Here is a 25256-nt window from a genome sequence, read left to right on the forward strand (position 1 = left end):
TGCAAGTCTATTGACCTGGTTTTCCTTTGTGCTAAAACTTTGTCTCTTCCTACAATCAGATATATTAAAAATCTAAACATTGTTTCAGCCAAGGGAGCAGTTGTTCTTGTATTTGTGCTTCATAGTGAAGGTGGGCTTAGTACTGTAGCATGTTAAAAAACTAAATGTGATATTTTAATGCTGCTCTGCGAGATGATGCTTACATAAAAAGGAATTGACACATATCCTTAAATTCAGCTCCAGTTTAATTCTTTTCTTTATTGTTGTGTCCATTGTAGGTTCTTGTGTAGTTCGAGATGCCACAGGGAATGTTAATGACACCATTATCACCGAGCTGGCAAACTGCACTACTGCAGCCTGCAAACTAAACTACGACTTCTCATCCTGTCAGGCAGGGGCAGGCTGTCACTATGGGCTGATGAACAATTTCCAGGTAGATTCCTCCTTAATCTGTACATTGGGTTTTGTGTTTGGTTGTGGGTTTTTTGTTGTTTGGTTTTTGGTGGGTTTTTTGTTTCGGTTTTGGTTTTTTGTTTGTGGGGTTTTGTTGTTTGGGTTTTTTGTTTGTTTGTTTGGGTTGTTTTTGCTTTTTTATTTTTTGTTGGGTTTTTGGGGTTTTTTCTGGTTTTTTGTTTTGGTTTTGTGTTTTTTTGGGGGGGTTGTTGGTTGGTTTTTTGTTTTTTCCCTTTTTTGGTTAGGTTTGGTTTTTTGGTGCAATTGTTTTTTGGTTTGGTGTTTTGTTGCTTTTTTTGTGGGTATTTTTGTTATTTTTGGATGAATTTTTTGTAGGATTTAGTTTTTTGTTTGTTGCTTTGGGTTTGGGGGCAGTTGTGTGTTTTTTTGTTTTTTTTTTTTAGTTTGGGTTCTTTGTTTTTGAGCCTCTTGATTGGTTTTTTTTTGGGTTGGTTGGTTGGGTTTTTTTTGTTCTGTTGCTTTGGCAGGTTTTGTTTGTTTTTTTCCTCGGATTTGTTGGCTTTTAAGTTGCTTATTAGGAAAACTCACAGGCTATATATGCTCGCCTCCATAAGTACAATTTCTATCTGGAATGGATTTGTGGTACGCTCTAGCTGCTCTGCAAAAGAATGTATACATGTCGAGAACTTGTAGTTGTTTATACACAAGTGGTATATAAATAAATATAGAAATATTTACTCTTTCTATGAGAAAAATGGTTAGATTTAGGTGGTGATGCTGCAGCTTTCTTTAGGTACCTGAATGTCATCATAGTGGAGGTAGATATATTCATTTTTCTGTAGTGATGCTAAGAAATCATAGGTAGCCTCTGTCAGTAATTTGCTTGCTAAATTGTTAAGTTTTTTTGGAAAATACACTGGTATTTTTAAGACTGTTCTACATGTTTATCACAGCATCCCCTTTAATGGTAATAAGGTCATGAATTTTCATTAAACATGATGTTACAGTATTTAAAAATCCTCTATAAGTTAAGGGGTAATTCATAGTCTTTCACCACAGCCAGCTGGGTTGTTCATGAACTACTGGTAAGTGTTTGAAAAATCCAAGGAAAATTAACTTAGTGCCCAAGGAAAATGAACTTACTGCCAGCTTGGTTTCTGGTAGTCCCATCTTTGCCCAAAGTTTTTTCTAACATGTACAAAAATTTGGCTAGAGATTGAGCTGAAATCCACTGATGAAATTATTATAGTGGAATAATGTGAGTACAACAATTTGTTCTTGTTCAGAGAAGTCAGAATTGCTGTTGTGGGATTGACAAATTTGCAAAACCTGATAGCTTTCATTGTTTGTTTTAAGCTCAAATTAACTAACATATTGTCAGATGTACAGCTGTGAATAGCCTGTAACTGGTTTCCTCTGTGTCTTTAAGTAATGACTATTGTAAGGTTCTTAACATAAATGTTACTTGTACTTCAGAGTATTTCTGCCTCCCAAATCACTCTTGCCTCTCTCTGTGGAAAAGAGAGTTGGTGTCAGTTAGGAAAAGTCATTTTTAAAGCCAGAGGAGGCACAGAGAATGCAGCTCTCCTCACACCCTCCCTGCTTTGTTGCAGTTTTGAGAACCTTCTCTGTGAAATTTCATTTTTCTAATACCCAGTGGGACTCTCCCTTGCTGGTTTTTTTCTCTCACCCTCCCAACTTTTGCTGTGCATCTCTGAGAAGAGTCTGAGTCTGTCTCCTCAGAAGGTGTCAGAAGGAAAATGTTTGTGTGAGAGGCTGTTTATCTAATGAGACACTTGTCCATTTCATAACTGAACTGCTCACAACTCTGTATCTCTGATTGTTAGGTGTAAGGAGAGAGATTTTTTTTTTTTCATAAGTAATGCATGGTATGTGTGGGAAGGGGGGTGTCCACACTTTTGTGCACTTCAAAAGTTCATTTCTGTATGGTAAATAACTGAGAAAAAATGCTACACAAACTAAAATTAATCCCTAAGGTGAGGGAAGGTTCTTGTATTTCTCTTCCAGCTTGAAAACAGGCAGGTTCTGGGGCAGAAAGTGCCAGTTTGTGTTCACAGTGTAATGACTTCATCCCTTCAGGACACTCTGTGCTGCAGTCAGTTCTTTTGGCCAAGAATTCATCTGAAGTTCTGCTGGGTCAGCCCAGGGTTTGGGTGTGTTCAGGCAGCAGATGGATGACTTGTAGTATGATTTACCTGTGGAAATCTTAGATTAGGAGCTCTGAATGAGGCCAGGAGGTGAGACAGGCAGGAAGAATATTTTCAAAAAATTGTTCTGGGCTCTGTAGCTTCAGCCTAGAACTTCCCAACAAAAAGTTACAGCTTTGGGTAATTAAAATGAAGATTTTTTTTTTCAACTTTGAATGAAAGTTGAAAGTAGAATGAAACTCAGTTGTTTAATGCAGTGTTTTTGTTTTGCTCCAGAGTGCTGGACCAAGGAACTGAATAGTCAAAATATGGTATTTCATGATCCCAAATGTTTGAAATTTAGGAAACTGCCTTAACAGCAAATGACAGGCAAACATAATGAGGCCCTTATCAGCAGGAGCTGTATGTCTGTCAGCACACCAGTGGTTGCTGGGCCATTCTCCCCTTTTCTACATGATTCTGCAGTGATGGAAATTTCACTGCTGTGGGTAGCTGCATGGGCTCCTTGGCTCATGGTCAGGAGGTCTGGATTGTGTTGGGGATGGAGGGAAGGGAGTTCAACACCATGGCACACTAATTCTGCTGGATCTGGTTCTCCCTGTATTCTAGCTTACAGAAGCTTCCTAAAGTCACTTAACTAACCTAAGGCATAACTTGCTAGCTTTTAAAATGCCAAATATTAGTTGCATAGGCTTTGCTGGGATATCTCTCAAATTTATAAAACAGGGCAATAGTCAAAAAGAGAGAGTGTCGATAATTGGAGGCATTGGACAGAACCTAGAAAGAAAATGTACAATATGAGTTGGTTGTCAGAAGCAAATAGCAAGTTAAGGCAAGTGTAGTAAAGTAAAGGCATCAAAATATTTTACAATATGAGAGGAAAGGTAAGGGAAACTTGTACACAGATTCCCTTTGTAATGAGGGAAGATTGATTAAGCCATCCTTGCAGGGAAAAAAATTTACATACTGCTTCAATAAAAATTATTGTGCATTTGTTAATTTTGTTGCTATAGCAAAAGTTTTTGTACAATAGTTGTAAAGCATTTCCACCTCTTTAAATTTTATTCTGTAACATAAGATAGGATTATTAGAAATTACCATTTAAAACTGTAACTTCTTCTGTTGTTCATAAAATTAAATTGAACTGGGGCATAAGAGAGATAGCTTAAATAGATGTTGTTAGTCTTACTCCTCTATGATTATAGGCCTGACATGCCTTTTTTTTTGTTATAAACTTGCATGTAGGCTTCAGGAAGTTCTCTCCTTCATTTGTTACACTACTCTGACACTTTACTCTCCTTTTTTGCAACTTCCATTTATTAAATTTCTCTTTTCAAGCAAGGCATGCCTTGGACTGCCCTGTGAAACCTGATGTAGTGCACAGATTCAGCTGACTGAGAGGCTGTCACTGTCAGTCTGGGCTGGAGAAATCCACTGAATTTTACCATGAATTTAGCCCTAGTGAACAAAACTTCATCTGTACATTATGTCTGAGAACGTCTGATCTAGTAAGATTTATTTAGACAGCAAGATTTTACAGTTTCAGGTGACAATAACTTTAAAACAGGAGACTTATGTTTTTTCTTGCCTTCCTTCAGTCACTCTGCTGATAATCTAAATGAGATTGCCAGGGTGAAAAAGGCAAGTAAGCAGTGCAAATGATGCAAAACCACATTGTGCTTGGAAAGCACCCTGATGAGTTTGGTCTGTTGACTAAAATTCTTCAGCACTGGCTGTTTTAAAGTAACTTCAGCTTTTTTTTCTATAAAGAGAAGTATTCTATTAAACCATTAACATTTTTTAATTACACACTTGTGTGTTTTAAATCATATGATACATGCAAACTTGCATGCAACTATGGTACAGAAATAATCTGTAGAAAAGTGGAGTCATAGAGTGGTTTAGGTTGAAAGGAACCTTAAAGATCTTCAAATCCACATGCTATGGACAGGGATGGCACTCACTTTTTATAATCTCCCTCTTTTTTGAGGCCCCTTGAGGTACTGGAAGGTACCAGCTCATTACTCATCCAGCTCACATTTGATTTCTGTCACTGAGATTACAAAGAAGTGCAGGGATTTGATCTTGGGGAGATAGGAAGCAAGTTTGTCTTGACCTTCTGGTTTTGACTGGGGGAAAAAAAGCCTAATTAAAATGATGGAGATTCCAGGAAAAGCAGTTGCCATATGTTTGATCACTTGGGGTTTCTGAGACCATTTTAGTCAGCAATAGGTTGGTTGGAATATGTAACACCTTCCAGAGTATTTCTTCTTCCATTACTTCCTTTTCATCTTCTTACGAGCCCATGAAGACTTCTGCCCTTGATAATTTGAGCTTCAAATTATATTGTGTGAAAAGCCACCATCTCTTGTCCTGAAATCAGGATGCATTAATATTCCCTGATCTGTCTCTAGTTCATTCCTTTATATGAATACAGGGTATTCAGACAGCTTTTAAGTGAAGAGTGCGTAGTATTTTTCTGTTTGTATAGTTAATAGTGTCATCTGTTTGTGTACTTTTATGTACTTTTTTACATATTTTTTTAATTATTTTGTTTTTCAGGTCATGAGCATGGTATCAGGATTTGCACCACTGATTTCTGCAGGTATTTTCTCAGCCACCCTGTCATCTGCATTAGCATCCCTTGTGAGTGCCCCTAAGATCTTCCAGGTAAGTAAGGGAAGAAAACAGTAATATTTTGAAGAATAATTAATTTTGAGTCATGATTTTTGGAAGGGGACTCTGACATACTGCCATCATTATCTATATCAGATGACATCAGTGGATTGTTTTACCTGTTATTTAGAATGGGAGAAGAGTTTGTTACTGTTTGTTGGGGTTTCTGAGCATATTTTGCTTGATCTTTTTAACTATGGAATCTCCTTTGTCTTAATTTGAGTTAAAAAAAATTAAGTGGAGGAGGTCAGTTGTATTGATGCAGAGAGCTAGTGTGTATATTGGGCAAAGTTTCCACTTCCTGAGAAAATACAATCTGTAAAAAAAGACTTTTTGTGATTGTAAGACACTAGTCAAGTACAATACAGTTACTTACAGAAGAGCAAATCTGCTTCTTGTAGGTGGGCATTACTGAAGGATAGAATAGTGGAAATGCAAAATGTCAAGATGCAAAGACAGTTGAGAATACAATTAGTCCATGGTGGTTATAAACTATCAGGAAGTGTTCAGAAAGATAGTATGCAATGGGAGATGGCATGAGCAAAATGCATGTTGACTCTTGATGTTTTGTTGGTTTGTTTGTTTTTTTTTAATTTTTCTCCTTAGGCTTTGTGCAAGGACAGCATTTATCCAGGATTTCAGATGTTTGCTAAAGGCTATGGGAAGAACAATGAACCACTGAGAGGATATATTCTAACATTTTTAATTGCTCTTGGATTCATACTAATCGGTTAGTTTGAAATTTTGGTAAATCTCAAATCACCTTTTGTCCTTTAGAAAGCATTCCAGTGCATGTTGTGGACTTGATGACAGGGTGCTAGAGATCTAATGCACAGCTTAATTCTAAGCCAGCATTCTAAATCTGGTTATTTTGAGGCTTACTTTCTCCTATCTTCTAGATACAACTCTTGTCAAAAGCTGCAGTAAATTTGAACTGCACTTCTCTTTTAATCATAGGTATCTGTCTTTAGGTGCTATCAGTCAATAGAAATATGTCTTTTGCCTGAGACAGTGTTAACATCCTGTAAATATGAAAAGTTTATTTCAGATTTTTAATAATGACAGCTTCAGTAAAATACAAACTTGCATGAGCAATATAATTTAAAATGTTCTTTCTGTTAAGTTACAAATAGTAGAGCTGAGTGCTGGCACTGCTGTGGCTAAAGGTTCTGTAGGTACAATTAATTACATGTGTTCTCTGTAGGTGGCAAACTAATTGTGCTGTGTCCATCTATGAGTCCTGTGCCAGTGCTTTTAACTTCTTTTCCCAGTTTTCTTTGTCCTCCTTCCTCCACATCTGCTTGAGGCAGAGATTACACCCTTGGGGTCCCTGCTGAGCCATGCTGACTGGAAGCTTGATTGCAGCTAGAAACTTGCAGACTAGGATGGCACATTCTGCATTTTGATCACTTTTTTCTTTTCTTTTTTTTTTTTAATGATGGTGAGAGTACCCAAAAATGTTATGTACTATGCTGCCTCAAGGAAAGGAGAGAGCATCAGGTTTTTCCAACTCTTACTGAATGGGATGTAAACATCACTGTTGTGATGGAGTTGGTCTATAATATTTAAATTTACTGGAATTCTTCAGAACCCAGTGTATTAGTGCACTGTTTGATTAAAGCCCTGCTGTGAATAAAATTTTCTCAATTAATGATCTTGGGAATGTATGTAGTGCTTCTAGAACACTTGGTAGTACTTACATTTTTCAAACTGAAAGCTACACTTCCTAACTGTTAAAAAGATAACTTATTTCTCTCAGCAAAAAGTCTAAACTGCATTTCCTTAGAGTATATAAAAAAATAAGATTCTTTTTAGCAGAATTTTTTCGCTATAGTCTTCAAAACCATTGGGTGATACCTTGGATAATAGCTTTCTTTTTTTGTTGTTTTTCATTTTACAGCTGAACTGAATGTCATTGCTCCAATTATTTCTAATTTCTTCTTGGCCTCATATGCCTTGATTAACTTCTCTGTATTCCATGCTTCTCTTGCAAAATCTCCAGGTAGGAACTACTCATGGCATTAAAAGCTTAATATGTTGTATTCATGGGTCTTCTGAAATTTCGAGAACTGGGTGATCCAGTAGGGCTTGGGGGCTACTAATTTTGTCATTTTTGCTGAGGGAACACAAGATAATTCAGAGTTTATTCAGAAACTTTGGAAGAAAGTGTTTTTGCTAATTCAGTAGCTGGTGCTGGCAAACCACCTTTTGTTGTCTTCAGTTTCTGTTAATGTGTTTTTTCTTCCACACAAGAAGAAACAGGAATTGCTGGTGGTATTGCCCCATTTTTATAGCTTTTAGTCTGTGTTAAACTACAGAAATAAGCCAAAACCTTGTTACCTGTAAAGCAGATGTACATTAGTCCCAGTTCACATGCAGTTATACTGGAGTAACTCCCCTAAAAGCTTTTTAAGTTGTTACTGAATGGGTAGATTTATTATTTTTCTTCTCAGAGGGTGGGTGTGACAGTTTGCGCAACAGTCCTAACTTTAATGACTCTATATTTAATACACTTGTTAATCTTGGATGTGTTTGTGGAGGTGTGTATACCTGATTTTGTATAAATTTGTGGCAAATAATGTAAAACACTGGCAGTCCAGTGCTTGGATGTACCCAAGTTCTGTTTGGATAAACTTGTGGCAAATATACCTGTCCTTTTCCTGTAGTGAGAACTTTTTTGTGAACACAGTAAAAATGCACAACTAAAAACAGTAGTGTGTAAGAAAGTGAGGTATGGAGATAATGATTTATGCTTTTTTACCTTTGAAAAGAAAAATCAAATGTCAGGCAACCTGGTTCAATACACATACTGGGACAGGCATCCTCAAACTTCCCTTCTGAGCTGTGCTTTTAGGGGAAAAAATAGGAGCATTTACATATCTGTGTGAGGAAATTGCAAATTCATTTGAAAGGTGTTGGAAAATGCAAAGCATAAATGTGCTAGTCTGCATTTTGTACAGCACTGAAAGTCAGACATTTGCATGTAATGGATGCAGAATACCAGGGAAGGGAAAAAAGTGCAGTGCCTTCCTTCTTGTAAATTTTAAATTTAAATTAATTTTCCCCCTCTTTTTTTCCACCCTCCCAAATTTTATTTTTAACTAGGTTGGCGGCCTGCTTTCAAATACTACAATATGTGGATTTCTCTCATTGGAGCTATTCTGTGCTGCATTGTAATGTTTGTTATTAACTGGTGGGCAGCACTTCTAACCTATGTAATAGTCCTTGGGCTTTACATCTATGTCACTTACAAGAAACCAGGTATGTACAGGGGCTTCTTTTGGTTGTGGAGAGGGGAGAGAAGGGAAAAATTATGGCCTTGGCAGGGAAAAACCCCAGCTACTTCTTTCTGTTTGGACCACTAGATTAAATTTGTTTCAGCCTTTTTGGTTGTAATTAAATTCAATTTTTCCTGCGTAGTCATTGCTGTTCCTCTTCCTCCCAAATTATGAAGATGCCACTTAGGCATAAATGTCTGAATGATAATTGGAGGAAAAGGTGCATCTGGAAAATGGTAAACTCATTCTGGCTGTCAAGAGATGTGTATGGGAGGAAAAAGATGATAGTGGAGTCCCCCTTTTCCTCATAAAAATAATATTCTGAAAGGGTCTGCTTAATCTAGCAGTTTTCCACTGAAAGTATCTGAAATTGTTTAGGTGATGTTTTGAGACTCAGTTTTTTCTTTGCTGTGGTATGAAATAACTCAGCAGAGCATTTTTTCCTTGAGTGGTATTCTTTAGACTATGAAGTTGTGGTGGTCTTTGAAATACGGAGATTAAAAAAGCCAGTTACTCCCTTCCTTAACGTTTTTGCTTAAACTTCTACAGAAATGTTTTCTTTAAATGTAATTATTGCCTGGTAAGCTGTAGGGTTTGTTGACTAGTATTGTATAAAATGTAGCAAGGTGTAGCTTAAATCTGTGGGTTTAATCAGTGTCCAGCATTCATTTTGTGATCATGTAGCTTTACAACAGACAGCTGTAAATAACAATAACCCATTGGAACCTCAAATCTTTGAACAGATGTGAACTGGGGATCCTCAACTCAAGCCTTGACTTACCTGAATGCTCTGCAGCATTCCATTCGGCTCTCAGGAGTGGAAGATCACGTGAAAAACTTCAGGTAACACTTAAAGACACAAAATTCTGTGTTCACTAAGCTGCTGTCACGAGGTGTGCTCGTGTCAAGGTTTCCATGTTCATCTCCTGTGATTCATCCAAGTAAATGGAATTACAGATTGGGTGGGATTCTTAGTACAGGCGCTGTCCTCTGAGGTTGTGAAGAACCTGGCAGCAACACAGTTTTCAACAAAGCACCCATGAAAAAGAAATGGAGCAGCTAAAGAGATTGGGAGAGATTACTTTAGGGGATTCATGTGGTATCACCTATTAATTATGATGGTGATGAAAAGTGATCTCCTGTAAGAACTTCTGAAGTTTATACGCTTCCTCTTTTAAAACTGGTTTTAAAGTTGTCTTTGACTTACTTGCACTAGGTTGGCTCTGCCTTCTGAAGGAAGGTGAAGTGAAAATGAGCAGATGATTCCAGTATTTCTGCTGTACATACAAGACTATAATCTACAAAATGCAAGGGGTGTGATTTACCAGTGGGGAAGGAAAACTTAATCCCTCTGACCTAGTCTTGTCTAAAATCTGTTCTTCAACTTTTGAAATGTGTAGATTTTCAGTTTTAATGGGATTACTGAATTTTTATGCAATTAGTCATAGATCTGCTGACAGTTGGGTCACAACTGATCTTTTCTTAATTTAACATAGTCTTACAAAAGTGGATGAGGTTATTAAATTTACAGTGATGAATATGTTGTTATGGCTGATATTTGGAAGAAACTTTTCTGTTAATAAAAAAGCCCCAGAACTTCATATTAATTTTAATTCCAATCTTCTTTTTTTTCTTTCATAATTCTAGACCTCAGTGCTTAATTATGACAGGTGCTCCAAATGCACGTCCAGCTTTGCTTCACCTTGTCCATGCTTTCACCAAGAACGTGGGCTTGATGATCTGTGGCCATGTACACATGGTAAGTTTATTTTGTCTTTACTTTATAAAGTTACCTTGGTGGTGTTTTTCTTCTCTCTGCTTTGGGGTTTGGTTTGGTTTTTTTAACCTGTTTGACTTTGTTTCTGGCTCATGTTTAAGTTTTGGTTCATTTGTTTGTTTGGTTTTTTGGTTTTTTTTTTTTTTTAATAATGAAAGCATCATTAGACATAAAAGTGCATGAAGAGATTTACTGGTAAGTTTTGCTAATATGTGGGTCATCACTATGCCAGTTAGATGTACTACAGGGAAAAATTTGTAAGAAATCAAATTACCTTTGATAATTTGATGCTTAAATGCTGAAGGACCTTTTACTTCTAATTGAAGTGAGCATTGGTATATTGATTCCTTTGCATAGTTCTTAAAAAGCCTGGGAGAAAAGAAGCCTTCTTGAGCAGGGAGGTCAATATCAGTGTAGCCAATGTAAAAATTGCTTTTAACCTTGCAAGTATATTTTTATTCCTACAGTTCTGAGATTAATTTGTCAGATGTTTCCTCTTCCCTTTCTGACCAGCCCCTGATATTTCAATAAGTATCCTTGGGTGTTTTTGTCAGAATATCAAGTGGGGATGTTTTTGCAGAGGTTCAGCAAGGATGTAATTCTAACAGTTCTTACTACTTAGTGACTTACATGGCAAACCTGAGTGGTTTTGTCATGGTGGGAAGGAAGCAATTTTCAAGTAACTTTTCTTCAGAATCAGCTTGTCATGAGTTGTGTTGATTGAGATATAGGTTGCTGTCACACAGTGATCTGTACCAAAGCTTCCATTTAGCTACAGAGAGGCTGTGGCATCTCTGATAAACTTAGACAAATGCATTTTGATTACCACACTGGAATTTTGTGTAGTTTTGCTTCATATCTGAAAGCCAAACTTGTGTCACATCACTAAGAGCATTTAAGCAAGTGTGTGAATAAGAGATGTAATCCAAGACTGGCACATGTCACCTGCCCAGACTTCTGCAAGGCCTTCAGCACAGCCCTGTGTGACATTGGCATCTCCAGACTGAAGAGACCTGGCTTTGAAGGGTGTAGGATTGAGTGGAGGAGGAGTTGGCTGGATGGACACAGCCAGGGAGCTGTGGTCAGTGGTTCCATGTCCAGCTGGAGGCTGGTGATGGGTGGTGTCCCTCAGGGCTTTGTTCTGGGACTGGGCATCTTTGTAGGTGACATGGACAGGGAGAGCAGGGCCACTCTCAGCAGACACAAAGCTGAGCATGCTGGTGACACACCTGTATGAATAAAAACATGGATTACTTTTAAATGTGTTTAAATTTATTACACTTACCAAGTGTGACTTGCTTCTGATCTAATTAACAGATTAAAGCAAATCAGGTTAATGCAGTTCACATACTCTGTCTTGAAAAGCTTTTAATTTCTGTCTATGTAAACAGGAATGATGCTAGGGAGATAAGATATCACACATGTAATCACTGCCTTTTAAAAGTAAGGCTATACAGGAAAGAATAAGGTGGTGTTATCCTTCTTGTAGGAAAGCAGCTCTGAAGATTTTTTTGAGAGCATATCCTTTCCCTATTTAAAATTACTTTCCTGCAGGAAGGGTGGCACTGCCTCAGTCTTCAGAATCTTTGCCCATTTGGGGTTGAGTCTGTGTCCTTCTGCAAAAACTGGGCTGCTGTGTTCTTGATTATTCCTTGTCCTGTATTCTGCATTTTGATGTCTAGGAGGAACACAAAAGATTCACCCCGACAGAAATAACACAAAGGAAATATTTAAAGAGGAGGTGACTTTGACTGCAGGATACAAAGAGTCCCATAAAGTGTGATATTAAGTCATCCTGCATCTGTGTTCATTTTTTTACAAAGCCCTTTTCTTTTAAAACTATGTTAATGCTTTGGAGGACAAGCTGATGCCCACCCCCTGGGGAAGAGGGTTGTGCTCTGCAGGAACAAGATTGCTAAAGTCTGAGCAACCCTCTTCCTAAAGATGGTAAAAGTTTTTCAGTTTTTGCTGCTGATAATGCCTGGTATTTTGTGGTTTGGGGTGTTTTTGATAGTGTGAAAGCATGTTTTGAGGTTCTCTGAATTTGAATTTGTTTCTAGCAGTGACTAAAAAATTGGGAGGGGCTTTTTTGCTCCCATTACTCATATTCCTAATTTTTGTTCCCTCCCCTCTTATTATTTCCTTCTTTTGAAAGGGTCCTCGGAGGCAAGCCATGAAGGAACTGTCAACTGATTTGGCTAAATATCAGCGGTGGCTAATTAAAAACAAGATGAAAGCTTTCTATGCACCAGTGCATGCAGAGGACTTGAGGGATGGAGGACAATACTTAATGCAGGTATTTAAAAAAAATTGTTACAGTGCTGAAGATGTGCGTCAAAATCAGGAAGGGGCTTTATACTTTGAAATGCATTCCTTTTGCAAAATTGTCTTAAAGCTTTGATGAAAAGTACTTTATTATTCTCTTAGGCAGAAAACAGAACCTTTAGTTGTGTCAGTAACATGTTATTTTATAAAATACTTCTTGTTCTTCTTAGGCTGCTGGTTTGGGTAGAATGAGACCTAACACCCTTGTTGTTGGATTTAAGAAAAACTGGAGACAAGGTGATATGAGAGATGTTGAAACCTACATCAATTTATTCCAGTAAGTAGAAAATACAAAGTTTTAGCTGCTATGGTCCATTTCAGTGTGCTAGTAAGAAAGTTCTTCAGTTACATGAAGTCTCTTTCAAGTAGATCTAGATTTCCCATTCAGCAGTCTTGAACACATTGGGATTTTTCTGAAATGCAATAACCAAATCTCTATAGTTTAAGCAGATTAGAAATCTCCATAATAACTTTATGAATCAAAAAAGAGTTGTGGCAGAGGTCTGAGGTTTGAGAGCTATTGTCTGAAAAGGAGTAGAAGTACTTTATTCACAAGACACAGAGCACTGACACCCAGGCTAATACAGAAAGGAGAAGAGAAGGGAAACCCCAGAGTAACTTGGCAGTACTGAAAGGCAGACCACTTGTGTCTGAAAAATTTAGTAAGAGTAACTTGTGGTGCTACCCAGACACTTAAGGAAAAAAACAATGCTTATTTTACTTTCAGAGAGGTTTTTGTGTTCAGCTGAAGTGCTGGTTAACCCACTTCCTTTGTGTTTTATATTTCTCATTTTCTGTGCTTTTAAAAGAGAGAGAGGATGGGGCTTAAGGTTTTACAGGCAGATATTAGGAAAAGACCAAAAAAAATCACCTCACCTAGGTCTTTAACAGAAAAGCAGGAGCACCAAATACAGTGGAAAAGGAAGGAAACACATTGGTTGGTTTTTCTTTTTTTCCTATTTTATTTTGGGATGGCTTTTGCAGGAAGATCTGTCAAGGTCAGCAAGTCATGTGGTTCTCCACATCCCTAAAGAAACCTCAGGAGGTAATAACTGCAGGTCAAATGTATTTCTGGAAAACTAAAAGTTTCTGAAGCACACAAAATAGAAACACATCTAATCTCCACAAATCTAACACATTAAATAATGAAATTAAAATGTTCTCACTAATAGACAAAACAAATCTTAAATCAATATCAATTTTACTTGCACTTATAGAATATATTGATACTTCAAATGTTTCTAATCAAGTCTTAATACTTATAAAGGAAAGTGTTTAATTAGTGAAATCCTGAGAAATTTCTCTCTGTGGAAATGATATGGGAGGGAGTTCTCTGATTTATGTTTTTTTGTATTAAACAAGGTATTTATTTGTGAAGGGTGGTGATTAATGACTAATGCAAGTGCTATGGTATGGTTAAGTTCATCTTTTTTCTTGTCTTATATTTTGGGGGTGGGGTTGTTACTAATTTTACTCCACTTTTACTCAGCAATTTATTCAGGATTTTTGCTCTTTTCTAGTAATGAAGTTCTGCCTCTTTATTTTTGACTGGAGTGAGTTTCAGCTTTATCAGATGTAATGGAACTAGGCACATTACAGCTAACTTATAGCTAATTTGATACTAAATTGCATCATCTTAGGTGTTTTTAATACCCAAATGTTTTGGAGAGATGTTAGAAATCTTTAGTCCTCAGATCAAAAAGATCTACTCAAAATCCCTTTTTTGATGGATGGAGATAAAAATCTATATTTCTTGGTGGATCTTTATGCAGAACTTGAGTGACCTATTCACACTGATTTTATTTAATCACTGTTTTCATAGTGGAGAGAGGGAGTAGAAGGAATAGGTATCCTTTCTAAATATTATTTTTCCTAAAATGATGGTCAGTTAATGTTTTGGAATTGAAAGGGACGTTCTAAAGCAAATTTATAATTTGGGACTTCCAAAGGCAATGCTTAATCACTGGAATTTGTTCAGGGAGGGTATTTCATTTGGAAAAGAAAGGGCATTTTTCATTTGGAAAAGAAAAAGCTTTAAAATACTTTCAATTTTGTCCCTTCTGTTTAGTGATGCCTTTGATGTTCAGTATGGTGTAGTTGTCATTCGCCTCAAGGAGGGCCTGGACATTTCTCACCTTCAGGGCCAAGGTATGACTTTGTTCCATCTGGTGAATTTGCTGTTCTAATTCCCTTCTAAAACTGCATTCTGAAAATATTAAAGCTCAGTAAAATAATCAAGAAAACATCACTGCTGTGGTACAATAAAATTCAGTGAAATTACTAAGTCTGAACTGTAGGATGGTAACCCATGGTCAGCAGCAGAACTTGGGTTTTCTGGGTTTCACATTTTTGTATTTGCAACTTGTGTACAACTGCTTCCAGAGAGATCTTCCAGAAGATCTGCTACTTTCCTGAAACTCATTAATGATGCTGGCAAGTTGGCATCAAATCTTTGGGGCTCAGGCCCAGAAATTGTAAAACCACAACAAATATTGCACTGTGCAGGAATGCCATTGAGTTTGGTGTGTGTTGCCAACCCCTACACAGACTAGTTTAGGGACTCTGTCTCAAATTTGGAAAGGTTTTCTCTGTAGAAGACTTGGTTATGCTTTCTGAGTAGTGTTCTTAAGTGGAATGGTGTAATTTTAGTTCAATTCCAAGCCTGTGAGCTTTGGTGCAGCTGCTCTGATTTCATAATATGTAATTTTTTTGTGGTTGCTCCATGCAATGCTGCTGCCATGAGGAAAAATGACACAAGGAGGGGCATCCCCCCTGAAAGAGGAGGTTTCTTCACTGGAAAAGATGAATGTTTCAGTATTTGGAGAGAGTCAGGGAGCCTGTCACCATGTGCAGGAGGGCAGAGGAGTGTGAGAAGTGGCAAGGAGTGAACCTGCAGTGTGGGAACAACACTGCTGATAAAACTGGGAATGCAACACCAAGGTGTCAGCAGGATCTTGGTACCCACTGGGGACTCTGTGAGTTTGCTTCAGCTCTGACAGCTGCTCCACAGAAGCCAAACCTGGAAAAAAAGGCTTGGCAGTGACAGTCACACGTGGTCTGTGCCATGCCTAAGGCTCATCTTCCTCTTGGAGTTAAAAGCAGAAACAGAAAACATTTCACCAAGTCTTTTTTTTTTTTTTTTTTTTCATTTTGTAGTTGTAGTTCCACAGTGTTACCTAGCTCTGTTTTTAGGAGGTGTGGTGGTTGCAATTAGCAACCACAGCCTGGGAAAGGAACAGAAAATGACAGCTCTGCTCAGGGGAGGAGCCTCTTTGTGCTCTGAAGAGGTTTAAAGAATATTTTTTTGTTGGTTTTCCCCTCTCCTGCCCTCTTTGCTGTGGTCTAACAGTTGCATGAAATTAATTTTAAACCGACTCAGTACAGGCACATACCTCTGTTGATGCTATTTGTAACAATTCAGTGGTTTCTAATAGGTGTTTTGCTTTCACAAAGATTTGCTGTCATCCCAAGAGAAGTCCCCCTGCACCAAGGATGTCATAGTGAAAGTGGATTATAGCAAGAAGTCTGAGACTGACACTTCCATAGCTTTTGCTCCATCATCCAGTGAAAGAACTCCCACTCCACGCAAAGGTAACTGCTAGTGAGCAATGAACCTTGAATTTTCACTCTTTCTCTCATTCCTTCTCTCTCTTTGCCCAGGGATTATTTAGGGGATTTTTTTTGTCTGTGGAATAGAAGTGTTATGATTTTATAGATGCTGATGTCTTAAGTACATTGTGTCAGATCTCTATTTTATGTAACATAAATACTTGTTTCTAGTCCCCTAAGTAAACCAGCTGGTAGGCAATGATTTACAATGAGTTTTTTTTGTTGTTGTTACTGAGTGTGAGGGGGCAGTCAAAAGTGCTTGAGGATTGTAGCCCACATCTGTATGCTGTAAGTGATGGGAAGGCTGCTAAATTTATGGAGTTTTTTCATCTCAGACCACAATATTATGTGCATATTAACAGATACAAATCATTCAAAATACTTTGACATGACAATAAACAACTTCATTCTTTTCTTAGAAAGCAAAAGCCTTAATAGTTAGATGGGTAGTGGAGGTATATATAACTTTCTAGAAGTAGAAATGAATCTTAGGATTTGGTAGACTGCATTTGTGTGCTTTTCTCTGTGCAAAAAAACCTGCTTCATTTCACATCTTTACTTTCTATTTTTTTTAATTTACCTTTGTATTGTGTTCATTAATATCACAAAGGAAATTAACCTTTTTATTTTGTATCTTTAAAAACCTTCCAGAGGAGGATGAGGATGGAAAGACTCCAACACAGCCACTGTTGAATAAAGGCAGGCATTTTCCATCTTTTTGTGTTAAATCATTCTTTCACATTGTTGATTTTAGTTTCCCTTTTGTAATTCTTTCCACACCTAAGTACCAGAGAGGAAAACACCAACCATGCAATGTTTATTTGTTTCTTCATATCTGCTTTAGAATGTGCTTCATCCTTAGGGGCTAGGCTGTGGGGGGAAAAAAAAAAGCAACATTATGGAAATTCCCAGAAGAAGTTGCTACTGAGAAAGGATTGTGCATAAGTGTAGGAATTAAAAGAAAAAAAAATTAAAAAGCTATTTGTGTAAAGTAAAATTTGAATGCATTCATGACCTTTCTGCTTTCTCAGGAAACAGCATCTGATGGTGTAGTGGAAGTGCTCTCAGTTTGTTCAGTGTACCTTCCAAAGTCATGGTTGTGGCTCTGTTATTTGGAAATAGTTCAATATCCTCAAAATTGAGGCTTAGTGCAGCTACCCAGTGAGGTGAACATGTTGAAATAATGCAAACTAGTCTTTTTCAAATCAGCATTTTGAGAAATTAACTGAGCAGTTTTCACTAACTTGTTCTAAGTTAATCAGGTATTTTTGCCTTTACTGCAATTCATCTGAACTGTTTTGACATTTTTTTCGTAATTTCAGCAGCTAGAAGCTTTTGTGTTTTAGTAATGGAAAGTGAGATTATATCTTGAAGCACAAGATGGCAGTTTGGAAGAAGTCCCAGTATGCAGTAAAGTAGTATATTAATGTAAATCAATCACAGATGTGCTCTAAATTAAAAAAATTCCTAATAAAATAAGGACAGAGACAAATGTCAGACTTCTGGCTCTTGCTCAGACTGAGGTTTTAATTAAGAGAAAGAGATCAGGGATTTTTTCCTGCAGTTCAAAAATGGGATCTGTATTATTCTAACTGAAAATGCTATTATGGCCTTGTTCTCAGTAAATCAAATAATTTTATTATGCAAAACAGTACTTTTTGCAAAAGGGCCCAGTATGCATAAATAGCTTTTAATTTTGCCACATGTTTAAGGAAATCTGGATTTAAAGAGAGAATTCCTAAGGACATGACATTTACTTGTAAAATCGGTTACCTGCATATTTTTAGGGAAGTTCTGTCATTTGCCAGAGGTAGAGTGCATGGCCTAAAACTCTGGAGCAAAGTTAATTGAATTGTCCAGGCAGTTTCTCAGATGCCTGCTAAAAGACTTCAGCTGCTGAAATTATGAGTCTCTAGACACCCTAAGTACAGCCAGTTCAGTTTGTATCCAGTCAGTCAAAATTTGGAGTTGGGTTGGGGGTGCAAAGGAAAATTTTAATTTAAAAGTAGGTATATCACAAAATGTTGAGAGTTGCATTTGATGACTTTCAAAGTGATTAAGCAAAACACTTCACAACCGAAATTTCACCATGTGTTTTTTCCAGATTCAAAGAGCTCTCCTTTAAATGTGGCTGACCAAAGACTTCTTGATGCCAGTTCTCAGTTCCAGAAGAAACAAGGCAAGAGCAATATTGACGTCTGGTGGCTCTTTGATGATGGAGGTAATGTGTTTTATAATTTAAAACCTTTAAATGTTAATTTAAAAAAAATTTGAGTAACTCTGGAGTAATTGTTAATAGATATCTGCCAGTTAATATAAAACCTGTACTATGTAACAAAGTAAAATTTTCTAAATTTGTCTGCAACTCTGCTCAAATCACAGGCTTGACACTGTTGATTCCTTACCTTATCACAACCAAGAAGAAGTGGAAGGACTGCAAGATCAGGGTGTTCATTGGTGGGAAAATAAACAGGATTGATCATGACAGAAGAGCGTAAGTTTGCCTTAAAAATTCCATTTCAAATGCTAATACAGCATGTTGCACATTGGATTACTTCTCTTCCTACTCGCCTTATTTCAGTTTTTCTATGCTGGGGTGATCATATTCTATTGCCTTTCTGAAAAAAAGGTTTTTTTTCCCCCCGATTGTTTTTGGATGAGTTACCTCAAACTAATTTTTCTACAATATTATCTGACACTATTTCCAAATATTTTCTGAGATCATCTTCAAGAGAGACCTCGTCTCTTATTTTAAAGCCATAAAGCTGTTTGGGGTTGGTTTTTTTTCCAAAGCATGTTGTTGATTTATAGTCATATGCCAAGTCAGTTTGATTTTTGTCTTTGTTACATTTAAGATGCCTTTTTTCTGTTTCTTAAGCCAGTGGTTTTTATTGCCAATCTGTTTAACGTGTGAAGTAATTTAAACTATGATCATGTGTAAAGGCTTGTTTTTCTGATGCAGGATGGCCACTTTGCTCAGCAAATTTCGGATAGACTTCTCAGATATTATGGTCCTTGGGGATATTAATACTAAGCCAAAGAAAGAAAAGTAAGTCTTAAAACAGATCTTGTTTGTTCATTGAATTTGTGATGTCTTTAATTTAGAACACTTCATTTTCATTCTTTCCTATGTATGTTATGTTACAGAAGATCCTGTGTTATTCAGTGTTTCACAAAATTGTGGGAAATGAATTAACAGTAACTCCCATGTCCAAGAATATAGAAATCTATATTTTGTTAATCTCTGGTCTTAGAATGTGATAATAAATTCAGAAAAATTAAATTTAAAAAAAAATCCAAAAACCTGAATAATCTGGAACAATCTTCTTTAAGAGAGAAGTTCACCAAAACTTAAATTATATGAACCTCATGATGTCTTAGTTTAGTGTAACAAAGCTTGGTCTTGAAATAGCCTGATTTGGGTTTTTCTTTTTTTTTTTTTCTTCTCCTTTTTTTAACTTGCTTGGACTTTCAGTGTACACAGGAATGATCATACATATGATATTTCTTACTTTCAAGTTCAAAAAAGCATTAATTGTAGTGGCTTTCAGCACAAATTTAGAACAGAATGTGTATGATCTAAAAATATCCTCCTTTGCCATTATCCCCCTTTCCCTTCAGGCCTTGTTGAGCATGCTGAAGTTGTAAAAATATCTTTTATATGGGCATGCATTTATCTGAGAGTCTTGATACACCCTGGAAATTGGGAAGTGTTGTTTTAGAGATTGGCTAAATACTGAAGTTAATGTGAGTTCTTCTGTACCCTTTTTAGTCGTTTTTTCTCAAATGTATAGAATACACTGAGCAACTCAAACAAAGGAAAACAAAATATTTCTGGCACTGTGGTGCTTTTGTATGTGCAGTTTCCAGGAGCCTGCTGCTGAGAAAGGTGTAAACTCTGATGCATCACAGCTGAGATCCTAGAATCATGTGGAATTATTTTTGTTTATTAGAAGTGATCCATGGATTACTTCTGAGAGCACTTTTCTTCCTGTCTCTGTGGATACATCCCCACAGCATATCCAAAATATTCCTAAATACCATTTAGGTATTAATAACAGCTGGGAACCACGAGGAGGAAGATTAATTTTCAGCAGGTGCTGTGCTGTATAATAATTTTATTATTAGATCTCCTTTTTGCTCAGCCAAAGAATAGCAATCATATTTGTTTTCTTTCTTTTGATTAAGGTGAAGTGAATGTACAGTAAAGACCACCAAGGGTACATATAAAGATGTTTTATTTCTGATGTGGGTATTTCCTGGAGGAAATGTAGGTAAAAAAGTAGGGTAACGTGAGTTCTTCTTCCCAGCAGAAATTAATTCCTGCTTGATCTTCAGAAGGTTTTGTTCTGAAGTTCTTGCTCTAAAGTCCTGGTAAATCCAAAGTATTCATATTCTTACAAGTGCAACAGGAAGACTAAGTTAGATATCTGTGGTTTTTTTCATTTGAATGTGGCTCCTGGACTGTACTGGAAAGAGATAAAAGAAACAAAATAAAAAGATCAAAGCCAGAATCCGAACAGCAATGGCATGAGACCTGATAGCTGATTTTTACTCTAACATGTCAATTCTTCCTCCTTCAAAGTTAGTTCTCCTAGTTATTGTCCCCTTTTTTAAGGATGGTACTGTTCAGCTTTTAAAATTAGAGGTAAATTTCTGAACTGAGTAAAGCTTTAACTGTGTGGTGAATTGTTTGCTACATCACAAGGTCCGAGTGTGCAAAAAGCTGATTTGATGTTCTGACTGCAACAGGCAGGGGAGAAAAACTTGAGTACATATTTACACAGCAATAAACCTTAATTTCTGATACCATGAAAATAATTTTTGACATAAAAGCTCCTATGTGCTCTAATGTTTGTCCATTTAATCCTTCCAGCATTGCAGCTTTTGAGGAAATGATAGAGCCCTTCCGACTTCATGAGGATGATAAGGAGCAAGAAGTTGCAGATAAAATGAAGGAGGATGAACCATGGAGGATAACAGATAATGAGCTTGAGCTTTACAAAACAAAGGTTCTGGCTTTTTTTAGAATGTTACGTCAGTTTAAAACTTCCTTCTCCTACGTCACTTGTGGTTGTGATAACATTAATTCCTGTTATTCTCTCCCTTTCATAGCAGTTTTTTATGAATAGCAGATAAAAAGTAGCATCTAAAACCATTTTAGGCAAGAAGGTTTTGCATTTGAGTATGAGCAGGAGCCAGACTGCTTTCCTGCAGTATTTCTGCAGTTAGTTTAGAATAATTTCCTCTATTTCCAGGTGTTTGTCACTTTTTTTTTTTAAATCAAGCTAATGTTTTTTTGCTTCATAATTTTTAAAAAAACACCACTAAATCCAAACAACACTTTGTGGTGCAGAGGAGCAGTTAAGGGATTGACATCTTTCCCAAGCTATTGTGCACCATGGAGACACAAAAATATTTCTTCTCAGGTGTTTTTTTGCATGAGAAAATAAGTGGCAACCTGTAATAGGGTAGCACTTGACTTACTTGCACATTCTGGGCTTGCTGCTTGCTTTTTTTCCCCAACCTTAAACCATAGGGTTTTTGATAATGAGAAGTTTTCACACTGAGATGGACGTACCTGCTTTTTATTAATTACTCATTCCATTTGGTCATATCTTTATTTTTTTTGAAGATTTTTTTTACTTTTTTAAACAGAAGCTGTTCCTAACAAGTTTAATTTTATTTACAGACTTACCGACAGATCAGGTTAAATGAGTTGCTGAAAGAACATTCAAGTACAGCTAACATAATTGTCATGTAAGTAAATCACTTTAACTTGTGGTGGTACCTGAATGGATACGGAGCTGTAATTCAAAATATAAATGTAAATATGGATCAGGAGCAAGTCTTTGCCTTGGCACGTTCAAGATTTCAGTGCTGACTGAATTTATTTATTAGTAGTATGGAGCCACTATTCTGCTGAAGAAAAAAATGCCCTTTTTATTGTTGTGCTTTTGATTATGCTGCTTTAGTTGATCACCTCCACATTTGTGGTGCAGCTCAGGATTCTCAAATTCTTTCTACTCCTCTGTGCAGTTACTCCCCTCTTTCTCAAGTCTTTCCTTTGGTTTCCTTTCCTAGAGGATCTCTCTAGATAAAATTAATTCATTATCTTACTCATAGATTTTTGGGGGGTTGCTTTTAGTGTGAACAAGCAAGAGGCAGGTTTTTTTGTAGGTTGTAGGCTTCTTACTGCTGTATTTTAAAATGCTGAAGATGAGGAGAGTGTCCTCAGCTTAGGAGGATTCTGCATGAACCTCTGTCATGTCATCACCTTCACATGAAATTAGTATAAAGTTACATTAAAAGGGGGATTCTGCTTTTTTTAAATGACACATGAACTCAACAGATTTAGATCATTGGAAAATGTGTGGTTTCAACTCTAAGCTCTATCACTCTCTGATACATCCTATAAAACTCTCTGTTGAATAAGCCACTATGATGTATTTCTGTGAAAATGTTTCTTCAGTAACATGGAGCTATCTCAGAACACACTGTTTTGTTTTGAGTTTTTTTCTCAAGTTAATTTATGCCCTCCAAGGACAGCTTCACAGACTTTATTCCCCCCCAAAAAAACAAAAAACCAAACTCAGAAATGCCTGAATCATTTTTTTAATGTCAGTACAACCTACTGAAAAAATTAGACTCATCTTCCCCTCTAAAAAGAGCCCACAGCCAAAAAAACCACACACAGGAAAGGATTTTCTCTCCATACCTGAATATTAAATGGTGTTAACAGGCCAGAACTGAGGGGAAATACATGTAAATGCCTGTGATGTTTCAGACACAAACTTTCAACCCATTAATTCTGAGGGGGGTAAAAATTAAAATTAAGAAGATTAGGAAACTTGACTTAGCATTTAAATCTTTCTGGAATCATCTGTCATACGTAGTGCAGTCTGACTTGTACCTGGCCAGGTTTTCCTGCTCAGTGAAATTTCTTTCCCCTGTGGCTTGCAGGAGCTTGCCCGTGGCACGGAAGGGGGCAGTTTCCAGTGCACTGTACATGGCCTGGCTGGAAGTTCTCTCCAAAGATCTGCCACCAATCCTCCTGGTCCGTGGGAATCACCAGAGTGTCCTCACCTTCTACTCCTAGGAGTGCTGCAGGTGGCACAGCTGGGATGAAATGGTACTGCAGTGCCCGGGGGAGAGTGGCTGCCGCGGTCTAGAGCTCATTAACATCACAAAGGCAAAAAGTGACTCTTCTTTCACTGTTTCACTGACTTGAAAGCACACAAGGAAAGTCACTGTATTTCTAAAGTTGTGACATCTTCAGTTTTATTCTATATTTTCTGTAATTTAATCTTGCTTAATGGGGGAGGATTCCTTGTTAGACTGAAGAACAAGACGAGCTTTTTGTTTGCTATTTGAATAGCAGCAATAAAATGTTGTATTTTTGATCAATGAAAGGATTATAGATTTATAAAAGCCTTTTAGCCTTGAGGTGCCTTCTGAAATTAACCAAATCTCACCCATACATCCTATTTTGTAAATTTATATAGAATGTCAAAATCTGCCTTCAACTAAGAGTTTCGATCAGACTTCCTTTAGTTTTTAGTCTATTCCATATTACAATAAAAATGAATGCTGCTTTTCAGTCTTCCATTGAGCTATTAGTTCTTAGTACTGTATGTTCTCTATTGTCAGAAAGTTTTTTTGGTTTTTTTGTTTCTTTTTTTTTTTTTTTTTTTTTTTTTGGTTTGATTTTTTTTTTTAAAAAAAAATTATTATATCTGTTAGATTTAAAGGTGAGAATTGGGGCAGGTCAATTGAACTAAAGCAAATCCCTGATGTTACTGCCACTAAGTTTTGTAACAGTTAAAATAAAACTAATTCTGCTTGTAGAGAGGGTCCTTTTTCTCAAATTTGACAGTGTGTACTACTTTGGCAGTAGTCAGAGACACACAGCTGATTTTATCTACCTTGGCAGAGGGTAGTTTCCTCTTAGTCTTAGCTCTGCTTGAAATCAAGCTCATCTTGCTGGCTGAGGCTTCTCATCTTAATACAAATTGGAAGAAAATAAAAGACCTGTCCTACTTCTTGGCCTCTTATGTTTTAGTGTCACTTTCAACTTATTTTTGACATAAAACTCGACTTAAGGCTTGAATGGGGATAATATAAGCAATGTGATGCTATCTAACAGAAAACAGTAAACACTATGTGGAATTGTGCTATCCAGTATGAAATGTAAAAGCTGCAGTTCTCTTGCATTTTTCAACAAATGGTTAAATGGACCACTAAGTTCTTAGGGGAGATGTTTTTAGGTCAATTCATTCAGTTGTCAGAAAATGGATTTAGTCTTATTAAATAATACTCAGGTTTTATTGTCTAGCAGTTTTGATCTATTCCATACATCCTACTTTATACGTTTTCTATGTTCAATAAAGAAACTGCCAGTCTTGTGTGCCCTTTCATTGTATATTTTGGAAATTTCATAATTTAGTCTACTGCAAACACCTGCAAAAGAAATTTCACTTGAGCCTTTGTATAAAGGTTAGTAATGTGAACTGTTTTTTAAATTCCTAATATTTTTTTGGATAGAAAGGATTGCCTAAAAACATTTCACAAGCTTTTGATACTAGCATTGGACATGCTACTGGATCAGTTTACCAGTGGGTGAGTGACTTTCATTTAAGGATGCACAGAAAAGGTTTTTGGTTGATTTTTTTTTTTTTTTCTTTTTTTGTTTGTTTGGTTTGAGTTGGTTTCGTTTTGTTTTGTTTTTTTCTGAATACAGGATCAGATTGAAATGTAAGTGTTCCTTTGGAAGGACAAAGTATAATCATTGCGTGGCAAGGTAGAGCTTCAACTTCTTGTGATTAAAGATAAAAATACACTGTGCAGTGTACACTGTTGTCCAGTTCTTGGTAAACTGCGAAAAATCCTTTGTTTTCCTTCTTTTTTCTTTTTTTTTTCTGCTGTTTCTGTCAGTTGGATTTGAGACTATGAAATCATTTCACTTTTTCAAAACTTCTAAAGAAAAACAAAACCTGCATGTCTTGCTGC

The 25256-nt window shown here is 36.7% G+C and overlaps 1 protein-coding gene across 2 annotated transcripts in view; it reads left to right on the forward strand.

Moving 5' to 3' along the window:
• Window positions 1-23850, forward strand: part of SLC12A2 (solute carrier family 12 member 2) — a 51873-nt gene extending 28023 nt beyond the window's left edge. Inside the window, exons 10-27 of one of the 2 annotated variants that reach the window (XM_064402992.1) lie at window positions 279-433; window positions 5145-5252; window positions 5865-5988; window positions 7159-7260; window positions 8364-8519; window positions 9280-9379; window positions 10184-10295; window positions 12469-12609; window positions 12809-12915; window positions 14707-14786; window positions 16092-16229; window positions 16899-16946; window positions 18352-18468; window positions 18630-18741; window positions 19210-19296; window positions 21124-21259; window positions 21940-22007; window positions 23211-23850. In XM_064402992.1, coding sequence (XP_064259062.1) covers window positions 279-433; window positions 5145-5252; window positions 5865-5988; window positions 7159-7260; window positions 8364-8519; window positions 9280-9379; window positions 10184-10295; window positions 12469-12609; window positions 12809-12915; window positions 14707-14786; window positions 16092-16229; window positions 16899-16946; window positions 18352-18468; window positions 18630-18741; window positions 19210-19296; window positions 21124-21259; window positions 21940-22007; window positions 23211-23346 — 2027 coding nt within the window. In that variant the 3' untranslated portion in view covers window positions 23347-23850. The remainder of the gene's footprint in view (window positions 1-278; window positions 434-5144; window positions 5253-5864; window positions 5989-7158; window positions 7261-8363; window positions 8520-9279; window positions 9380-10183; window positions 10296-12468; window positions 12610-12808; window positions 12916-14706; window positions 14787-16091; window positions 16230-16898; window positions 16947-18351; window positions 18469-18629; window positions 18742-19209; window positions 19297-21123; window positions 21260-21939; window positions 22008-23210) is intronic. The other variant, XM_064402991.1, reaches the window with a different exon arrangement.
• The last annotated feature ends 1406 nt before the right edge of the window (window positions 23851-25256 follow it).

The sequence above is a fragment of the Passer domesticus genome, chromosome Z (genome assembly GCF_036417665.1).
Source record: "Passer domesticus isolate bPasDom1 chromosome Z, bPasDom1.hap1, whole genome shotgun sequence".
NCBI classification, from domain to species: Eukaryota; Metazoa; Chordata; class Aves; order Passeriformes; family Passeridae; genus Passer; species Passer domesticus.